At 53.4% G+C, this 9676-nt stretch overlaps 2 protein-coding genes across 4 annotated transcripts; both read left to right on the top strand.

Moving 5' to 3' along the window:
- On the top strand, positions 1–2391 carry LOC102101724 (alpha-1-acid glycoprotein). Its single transcript, XM_005527199.3, has 6 exons — positions 1–196; positions 846–988; positions 1212–1282; positions 1563–1667; positions 1870–1970; positions 2169–2391. The coding sequence occupies exons 1-6, from the start codon at positions 86–88 to the stop codon at positions 2220–2222; spliced, it is 585 nt and encodes a 194-aa protein (XP_005527256.1). The 5' UTR covers positions 1–85; the 3' UTR covers positions 2223–2391.
- Positions 2392–3353: 962 nt separating this feature from the next.
- Positions 3354–8073, top strand: LOC102101910 (alpha-1-acid glycoprotein-like). 3 transcript variants are annotated; one of them, XM_014256247.2, is made up of 6 exons: positions 3354–3558; positions 3907–4181; positions 4808–4881; positions 5600–5710; positions 6454–6538; positions 7922–8073. In XM_014256247.2, exons 1-6 carry the CDS (start codon positions 3454–3456, stop codon positions 7935–7937), a joined length of 666 nt encoding a protein of 221 aa, XP_014111722.2. In that variant the 5' UTR covers positions 3354–3453; the 3' UTR covers positions 7938–8073. The 3 variants fall into 3 exon arrangements, with proteins under 3 accessions (XP_014111722.2, XP_014111721.2, XP_005527257.2); XM_014256246.2 differs by having other exon boundaries at positions 3355–3558; positions 6454–6557; XM_005527200.3 differs by having other exon boundaries at positions 3358–3558; positions 4039–4181; positions 6454–6557.
- Positions 8074–9676: the final 1603 nt, after the last annotated feature.

The raw sequence follows: 9676 nt of genomic DNA, 5'->3' as shown, positions 1-9676 counted from the left end.
TCCAGCATTGCTGGCAGCCCTATATAAGGGACAGAGCTCAGCAACAGCCTGGCAGAGCAGGAGCATCCTCCTGGACAGCCAGGAGATGTTGGCCACCCTTGCCCTCTTCCTGGGGCTGCCCCTCGCCCTGGCCACCGAGCCCCAAAGCTGCACCCCGCCGATCACGGTCACCTTCAACAACACCACCATCCCTCAGGTAAGCCCTGCCCTCATCCAGGGCACCCTCCATCCCTATCAGCCCTCGTGGATACAGGAGGAGGTTATGGGAGGAGCATTGGCAGCTCAGTGTTCATCTCACTGCCTTGTCCATGTTTGTTTTCCTAAAAAAAATCCAGACTGCTGCACAGGAGCACAGGGAAGGGGTGAAGCCTTGCAGCTCTGCACCCACAATCTCATGAGCAGGCACTTTTGGGGGTTCCTGCCTCCATCTCCCTGCAAACCAGGCTGGGCAGCACCATCCCAATGCCTCGCTGCTCTGTTTTAAGTCCTTCAAGTGTTGGTGGCTCAGGTCACAAGTCTCCATCCACAAACACTTCGCTGCATAAACAACATTTAGTCCCTTGGGAGCTTTTAATGGGAGGAAAGCAATGACAGCCTGGCACAGAGCAGGAGAAACACCATTGCAGAAAGAACTGGCCACCCTGGGAGCGGGGGCAGTGCCTTAACAGAAAGGGGACAAAACCCAGAGACCCTCACCCAGCCGGGATCCTGCCCAGGGCAGTCACCTGCATGGGGTGCTCCTGGCTGTGGACAGCAGGACACAGCATTTGTTTTCACTCATGGGGTGCCTATGGGTGAACCTGGCACAGCCCCTCCAACCTTCCCCACTCTGCTCCCCTCTGCAGCTCCTGGGATGGTGGTTCTACATTGCTGGTGCCTCCAGGTATCCCCCTCACCTGGCAGAGATGGAAGCAGTGACATTTGAGGCTTTTTCTTTCACTCCTGGTAGCCAGGAGGACGAGCTCAACATCTTCGAAATCATAAGAATGTAAGGAGAGGGATTCACGCCCTAATCTGGCTCCCCCATCCCCAGGGGCATTTCTACCCTCTGGTGTCATCCTCTGGGCTGAGACACCCCACACATTTGGGGCTGGAGAGCAGCTGTGTCCCATAAATAAAAGCTCTGCAGTCCTGCTCGTGTTCCAGACCCCTGGGGTTTGCTTGGGGCAAGCTTGGGGGTATTTTCTCCCTCTGACCTCTCTGCCCCACAGGAATGAGACGTGTGTGGTGAGGAACTCCAGCAAGGTCCAGGTCTTTCAGCAGAACTCCACGATGAAGCACGGTACAGCTCCAGTTGTGGCACTGGGATGGGGTGGGGGGACTCAGCCCTTGACCTCTCCTGCTTCTGCCTCCCAGTACTTGGCACCCAGAGCCTTTTACACCTAAAATCATGTCTGGAGGTGGGGGAAAAATATTTCTTCCACCACACACCACATCTATGGCGGTACTGAGGGACCAGAGTGGTCCCCACTGGGATGAGTCACAAGGATAAAAGGTGATGAGCCTCAGCATAGGGTGGATGCTCACCAGTGGAGAAATCTCACTCTCTCCATACCTTCCAGTTGATGAAAATGAGGTGGTTTCTATGGCCAGACTGATCCAAAGTGACAAAGACCTGCTGATCCTGAACCACATCAACATTGACTTCCCGAATCTGAGTCTCTCAGGTGAGCAGATGCTTCCCCAGGGACAAATCAAGGGCCATGGACACCTCCAATCCTCACAAGCAAGGCAAAAAGCCCTTTTCCCCTGATAGAGGGGAAAGAGGGACAGGCAGTGAGCTCCCCATCCGCACTATGGGGATCACCCAGGAGCAAAGCAACACTAAAACTCCACTTCTTTTCCCCCCCTTCTCCATTTCTCCGACAGCACGGACACCCAGTGTGAGCAAGGAGCACATGGAGGAGTTCAAAGCCCACCTGCAGTGCCTGGGCTTCACTGAGAAGGATGTGTTCTACACTTCCACAGAGGTACAAACCCCTGCTGGGGGTGGATGAGCCCCAGGTTCTGTTTCCAGTTGGGTTGGGGTCTGGGGGGGAATGTAAGTTTAGTCCCCCAGCACAGCTTCCCTGCTGTGCGCCCCCACTCCTCCTTGAGCATCCTACCCCAGCCATTCCTGGTGGTTCTGGGTGAGGGAGCTCCAAGAGCCGATCTCCTCTCTCCCACAGCATGCCTGTCCCCTGCCCAGGGGTGGAGACAATGCAGATCCACAGCTGGGGTAACCCCCATGGACGGGTTACTTCCTCCATCCTCATCCTCCCCCAGCCCAGCCACGTTCAGCACAGCCTCAGAACCTCTTATCCTATCCATGTTTTGGTTTTTCCTCCTGAATTAAACACCCAGTTTCACTCTTCTCAACTGGCCCCAAAATAAACTCCTGTGTTTCAACCACTGGCTGCTCCTGCTCCATCTTCTCTGGGACCCCCTCCTGCCTGCCCTGCCCATGGTGCTGCATCTCCAAACCCACCCAGAGATGTGAAATGCTTCAGAAAAAACCCAGCCAGGGCCAAGCGTGGCAGTGGGCACAGAGGTGCTCATCCCTCACGCTCTGTGGTGGCAGGGGACCCTCCCAGCCTCAGGACACTGGGACATGAGCACCCACCCATCAGGGTGACACACAAACCTGCCAACCCCCTCGAGTCTCCCCCACCACAACACTCTGCACATCCCCACCCTCTGTTTTCAAGCCAAATCCCACAAGGCTCCATCCACACCACAGGCTTGTGCAGGGGTCACTGCAGGGTGGGGTGACAAGAGGTGACACTGCACCTTCCCCAAGTGTCTCTGAGGAGGGGAAAGGATGAGAGGACAGGAAAAACCATCACCCAGAGCCAGACCAAAGTGTTCAAGGGGCTCTGCTGCCAGAGAGGAAAAGGCACACAAAATGCCAGAGAAACAAGATGTCCCTGTCTGACAGTCCAAGGACAGCAGCAGGACGGGAGGGTCAGGGATGCCACAGGGGATGTGTCCAGCAGGACAGGGGTGACCTCTGAGACCCATAAACACCACTTTTAAGTCCAGTTTTGGCAAGGACAGCAAAAGCACCTTCTCTTCAAAGCCCCCTTGGGCTTTGCCTGGAGTGGGGTGGGGGCGTCTGCAGCCAAACCAGCACTGGGAAGGTCGCACATCTCATTAGCAGAGCAAGAGGTGCCTACTGCAGCTGCTCACAGGGGGGGAATGGGCACTTTTCGGGCAGATTTAAGTATTAAATACAGTAAGTGCATCCCTAACAGCCCACTCCTGCCAACACTTGCCGACAGCAGCCACATCCGAGGCCGGGGCAAGTGCCAAGCACGTGGCTCTTCCCTGGGCATCGCCCCCGAAAGGCACCGATTGCGACACGGGCGCAGATCCGGCAGCCCTGAGGACATCGTGTCCCCTCCCGGCAGAGCTGCAGGAGCCAGGAGAGGCCGTGTATGCAGGGCTGTGCTCGGACAGAGTGCTCGGACAGCCATGGCCACGGCGGGCACCGCGCTGCTGCTGCTGAGCCTCGCCCTGCTGCCCGCGGATGCTGCGCCCTGCGGAGCCCAGCGCCCCGACAGCTCCACGGCATCCGAGGTAGGAGAGACTGCGAGCCCCGGGGGCTGCCCCTGCCTGCCCGGAGCCCGGGGCTGCTCTGCTGAGCCTCCCGTCCCTTGGGAAAGGGGAAAACCTCGCCTTGTTCCCACTGCTCCCCCGGCACATCGGCCACGGTGCTGTCAGGGAAACACCTGCAACAAACGGGAAGCGTTTGGTCCCCGGACACCCCGAATGAGCCGCTTTTCTCAGGTTCCCAACAGTGACCTTGGAACAAGGCGGGTGGGCTGGGTGTTTTTGGTATAAATCCCCCGGGGCTGTCCTGACCCTGCCGAAGCACCCCCGTCCTTCACAACCCCCACGCTCAGCTATATTTCTTTTTTCCCCCAGTTCATTTGGAAATATTTCACCTTGTCGCTGCAAATGCCAGAGGGAGAACTAGCAGCACTATCAGTTTTGCCACGGGGAGGGTGGAAATCTCAGAGTTTCTGCTGTCACCACCCTGTCCCTCCCTCCCCACAGCTGCTGGGGACGTGGCTGTACCTGGCAGGGGCTGCCCAGTTCCCCCAGCACCAAGTGGAGATGCTGCTCATCGATCACGCCTTCCTGCGCTTGGAGCCCGGTGCCAGCGGGCAGCAGCTGCTCATCAGCCACTACGTGGCCGTGTAAGATGCGGTCCCTGTGCCCTCAACCCATCCCCTCCCTGCTACAGCCCAAAAATCTTTTAGCACAAGGTGCAAGCAGGATTCCAGATTGTCTTTTGCAAAAGGAGTCTCTCCTGCCCACTCTGTGCACCCTCTGCCCTCTCTTGTCTCCCTCATCTCCTTTATTTACTTATTTATTTGGCAGACCGCAGGTTCAGACAAGTTTTGCAGGGCACAGGGGCCTCACGGGCACCAAGCCCTGCAGGCAAGGAGAAGACCTCTCCAGAAGTCCCTGTGCCACAGCTGCTGACTCTGCCAGGCACCCAATGCTGTTTCCCCCACAGGCTCAGAATTTCAGGGGATGACTTTTTTCCGTGCCAACGCAGGCAGCACTTTGAGGTTCCAGTTATTTCAGGGTGGAAAACATCTGACCACCAAGGGGTGGGCGAGCAATGGCAAGGCTGAGACCACGAGCTGCCGCTGGAGGTCAGGAAAACGCACGGGAGAAATGCCTTGATTTTAACAGCGACAGGAATTAACCCTGGGCAGGAGGTGGCAGGTGCCCGGGGTGGGGTCAGGACCAGGGCCGGAGCTTTGCTGGTCCTTTCCAGACCATGGCATCAGCCCCTTCCCCTCTCTCTCTCCAGGGGGGACCAATGTTTTACCAACAACCTCACCTACCTGGAAGTCAGTGTCGGTAATGCCACGCTGGTGAAGGACGGTGAGCAGCACCAGTGGGGTTATCACCCAGCCCACGGTTTCACATGGATTGACACACACAAAGGGCCCATGTCCCTGTTTTACATTATATGATGCATTTTATTCCCGAGTCTCTTTGCCTGTTTGAAGCCCTGGTGAGCTCCAAACAGCTCCCCAAACCCAGGGGCACCCAGGTTATTCCAGCTCCCAGGGATCACAGCCCCACTAAACCCAGAGTAATGCTGTGCCAGGAGCAAACCTGCCCCCATCCCTGCAGGAGAGCACCATCCTGCTGGTGAAGTTATTTCACAGTCCCTTGGGGGAAGGAGGGAACACTCATGGCAGGTTTCAGTGAATTAATGAAGCCTCTTGTTCTGAGCTGATTCCTCCTTGCTGAGGAAGTGGGGTGAGCCAGGCTGGGGTGGGAATTGCAATCCCCTGGCACACAGCTTGTTCTGACCCTTCAAACCCTGAGTCCCAACACTCCCCATCATTCAGCACATCCCAACAGCAGGACACGAGCTGGGGGACTCAGGCTCTTTCACACTCCAGCCCCATTTTTAATAAATACAATTTGTATAAATGAAGAGCCAAAAAAAATCACCCTATTTCAGGACATTTGTCTTCACCTGCTACTGGGGGTTGAATCCCAGGGAGTACTGACATTGTCCACACCTGGACTGGAGTTTATTGCTGCTGCAGCACTGAAAATCTGAGTTATTGTATCTGTTCTCTCCAAGCCAAGACCCAGCAAACTGAGGGGATGCTGATGAACATGAGCTCTGAAAACCTTTTACTCATCCAGTACCAAATGCAGAAGGACAGGACGTATTTGGGGCAGTATCTCTATGGTATGAAACTCCATTCTAAAGTAATTTAAAGCTATCACAGCACACCTGAACACACACACAAAATGATCAACTAAAAACATACAGCAACTTGGTTTCACCAACAGTCAGTGATTTTCCTGAGAACAACACTGCAGGGGTCATAGGATTTGCAAACCCCACAACCTCTTGGCGGAACAGGAAAGAAAAGCAAGTTAAAGACCAAATCAACTTACACCATAAATATTCAAAGAACAGGAAGCAAATACAATTCAGTATCGGTATCATTGTAAAATCTCAAGATTTTCAAGCCAACCATGATGTTTCAGGATTTGTCTCCCAGGGCAGAGCACGTGGCTTTGCAGTGCTAAAGCTGATCAGATTTAACCACAAACCCATAAAGCAGCAGTTTTGACCCTGATAATGCTCCCCATTATCTTGCCAGGCTGCAAAGCAGTTGCTTAAGAGATTTTGAAGTATAGAAAACTGCCTCCCTACAGGTCCCTCCTGACACCCCCAGGAATATCAAACCATCCTGCAACCCCTTAAAGCATACAGGGCCAGAAGGAGAGGGTTAAACAAGTGGTGCCCAAGGTTGGTTTTGCTCAGATGTGTTCGCTCTGGGGGTGAGAGACCCCCACACAGACCACATCCACAACAAGCACTGCTGGGGAAGGGGGGCAGCAAGGACAGGGATGTGACACAAAGGGTGTGCTGAGGCCACCAGTCCATATCTTAACACCTGACAAGTCCTTCTCCTTCTCCAGCCCGGAATCTGAGCATAAGCACAGCGGACCGGGAGGAATTTGAGCACCACGTGGAGTGCCTGGGGCTGAGGGCAGAGCAGATCGTGTATGCACCTTGGAAAACGGTACTGGGCACTCTGTGTCACCAAAACCACCACAGCCCTCTCCAGGCAGGGCTGCAAGACCCCAGGCTGCACCTCCAGCTGCCAAACTGGGGTCTTGGAGACATGATTTTGAGGTGTTGGAAATGATTTAGAGGAATAAATAACCACGAGCTTGCTTCAGCAGAGGTTTAAAATAGCAACCCTAAAGCAAATCCACAGGGAACCCTGGTAACAGCCTGCCTACCCCTGCCACGGGGGAAATAGACATGTGATTTTTGCCCTGAAATTACTGATTTTGCCTTGAAACCTCTGATTTTTCCCCCACAGCAAGGACCAGCTGCCCCCAGGAGCTGCAGAAAGGGCAAGAGGCCCCTGGGATTTTTTCCTTCATATTTTCCACCCTAACATTAACCAGGTCCAGTCCTCACTTCTGCCACTCAATTTAAGACATTTTATCCTGTAAATGACCCAGACCCTGAGTCAGCTCGACAGGGGCTCCTGTTTGCAAAGTGAAGGTGAAAGACATCTTACCTTTGCTGCTCTGTCCTGGTCATCTGCTCATCCACATCAGCAGGCTCCAAGCCACCAGGGTGGCTCCAACATTATCCCCAACAATTATCCAGCCTCAAGAGGCTGCTTTTAAAACTTCCCCACAGGTTCAGAGGAATGGAGGACAGAGACAGAGAGTGAAACCCTTGGAATGGGGCTGCACTTGGGGCTGGGGCAGATCTCTCCCATTTAGCAAATGAGCAGCACCTGGGAGGCAGAGCCCAGCTCCTCTACATGAACTGCACACAGCTGTGGACTGGGGGGGTTTGCAGTCTCTGGATCACATCTAAATTTGGGCAAGATGAGAGGAATTAGTCAGGACTGTCTGTGCTTACAAGCTCTGGTGCAACTGGGGATGGTAGTTACTGGCCAAAGTTAGCCACTGCACCTGAGGAGTAAAAAAATCGATTAAACAAACACAGAAAACATTTTGGGGATCTTTGTCACCAGGCTGAAGGAGATGGATGTGAACAGAGCACTGGAGCAGGCTCACAAAGCCCTGTGTCAGCTGCAGGCATAACAGAACTTCACTTACGCTGAGTACCTGAGCAGCACAAACTTTTTATTTATTTCCCACTAAGTCTAAAGTTCCTCCTTTCCTTCAGAGCACACAGAGCCCAACTTTGCCTCAGAAATTGGTTTCCTCTTTCCAGCACAGGCCTGGAAATTGGCACCAGCAGGAGCTGAGCACCTGGGCAAGTACTGTCTGTGCCTGGGCCAGCTCCTCTTAGCAGATTATATCTAAAAGGGGAAATGAAAATCCTTCTTTCTTGAGTAAATTCTCTCTTTCTGGTGCCTTGGTAGATTCACTTACCCTGCCTTTGTTGTTTTGACAGGAGATGTGTCAAGTGAAAGCTGAAGGCAGCAGGAGCAGCCCACAGGCAGAGCCCGTGGCTGCAGTGACAGCATCACCTGCCCCAGGTGCTCCCTGGCCTGGGAGCGCAGGGAACTGACCCCACACAGGGCAATAAACGCTTTCTTCAAATCAGATGCAATTTGGTGCCAGATTGTGTGAGAGCAGAGGGTTCTGAAGGGGTTAGAAGCAGGGTTTGCAAAAAGAGAACGAACTCCCGATTCACCTTGTGTGTCATCCAGCCAGGAGCTGGGAGAGTCAGCCTGGAGCTTCCCACTGAGCTTGGAAAAGAGCTCTGCCAAGAAGCAGCGCTGCAATGCAGCAGTAAGAGAGGCCAGCCAGGAGAGGGCAATCATTAACTACTTTAAATAAGCAAACCAAGCATTTGAGGAGTAACTGGGATATAGAGAAGGCTGGAAACTTAGCTGTAACTGTACAGCCTGAGGAAAAGGGGGCTTAGATGAAAGGAACCACCCAATTCTCTTGAGAGCAGCTTGACTGCCAGGTGGCTCAGGTGGGACAGATGCTCCTGCCCAAAGCCTCTGGACCAGGCAAGTGCTCCCTGGTAATGTCCATCCACACCTTGTTTTGCACACCGTGTCTGACACTGACAAATTATCCTCCTGCCAGAGGGAAGGGGTGCTAACCCAACCCAGCCTGGATGTTTAATTTCCTAGAGAAAACATCATGTTCCCTCATTTCTCAGCAATGAGAAATGGAGATGAGAAGTGCCAAGGATGACGTTGTTCTCAATGCCTCCAGTGCACCCAGGCACTCATCAGGCACCTCATCCACCTCTTATCCCAGCCCCAAAGAGGGGACAACATCATCACTGCCATTGTAAAAGTGGGCAAGTGCAACAAGAGACTGCTGCATGTCTGGAGAGTAATCCAGTCTCAGCTCTAATGTAGTAATTAAGCACTGAAAATATCTCTTTTCCTTAAAAGGGGAAGAAAATGAGGAAAGCCAGAGGGAAGGTAGCAGCAAGTTCTGTGACTCCCTCTGGAGCTCCAGGGTGCTCTGTTTCTGTCCAGCTGCCTTTATCAGGCAAAATTTCAGTGTTAAGCCTTTGGAGTGACAGCTTCAGCAAAAATGAATTTTACAAGATCACAGAATCATTAATGTTGGAAAAGATCTCCAAGATCAAGTCCAACCTGTGACCAATCCCCACCTTGTCAACCAGACCAGAGCACTGTGCCACATCCAGTCATTCCCTGGACTTTCCACCACCTCCCTGGGCAGCCCCTTCTAACGCTTGATAGATCTTTCAGTGCAGAAATTCCTCCTGATGTCCAATCTGAACCTGCCCTGACCCAGCTTGAGGCCATTCCCTCTCCTCCTGTCCCTGTTCCCCAGGAGCCCGACTGCACCCTCCTGTGTCAGGGAATTGTGGAAAGTGAGAAAGTTCCCCCTGAGCTTACTTTTCTGCAGGATAAAAAGTAAGTTCAGCCCATTCCCTCCAGGTCTCGAGGCACAGGTACCCAGACAGCCCTTGTTTCACCCACCTCTTCAGCTTGTGATGTGAAACAACTCCCCAACCTCTCCAGAGGGCAGGGGCCTGAGGGGATGCTGGCAGCAGCCTCCAGTGCTGCAGGTCAAGGGCCCATCTCAGCTGACACCAGTGGAGAGCTGTAGCTCAGATTACAAAACTCCAGGCTTTATGAGTAGATTTATAGCTGAATAAAAGCCTTGAATTACAGTAGGAGACATAAGGAACAAAAAAAGGCAGTCTGGCCCT

The sequence above is a fragment of the Pseudopodoces humilis genome, chromosome 22 (genome assembly GCF_049639895.1).
Source record: "Pseudopodoces humilis isolate 2021_Gansu_Grassland_sample_001 chromosome 22, ASM4963989v1, whole genome shotgun sequence".
Classification (NCBI taxonomy): domain Eukaryota; kingdom Metazoa; phylum Chordata; class Aves; order Passeriformes; family Paridae; genus Pseudopodoces; species Pseudopodoces humilis.
The sequence above is the reverse complement of the archived record's forward strand: the minus strand, read 5'-3'. Positions and strand labels throughout refer to the sequence as shown.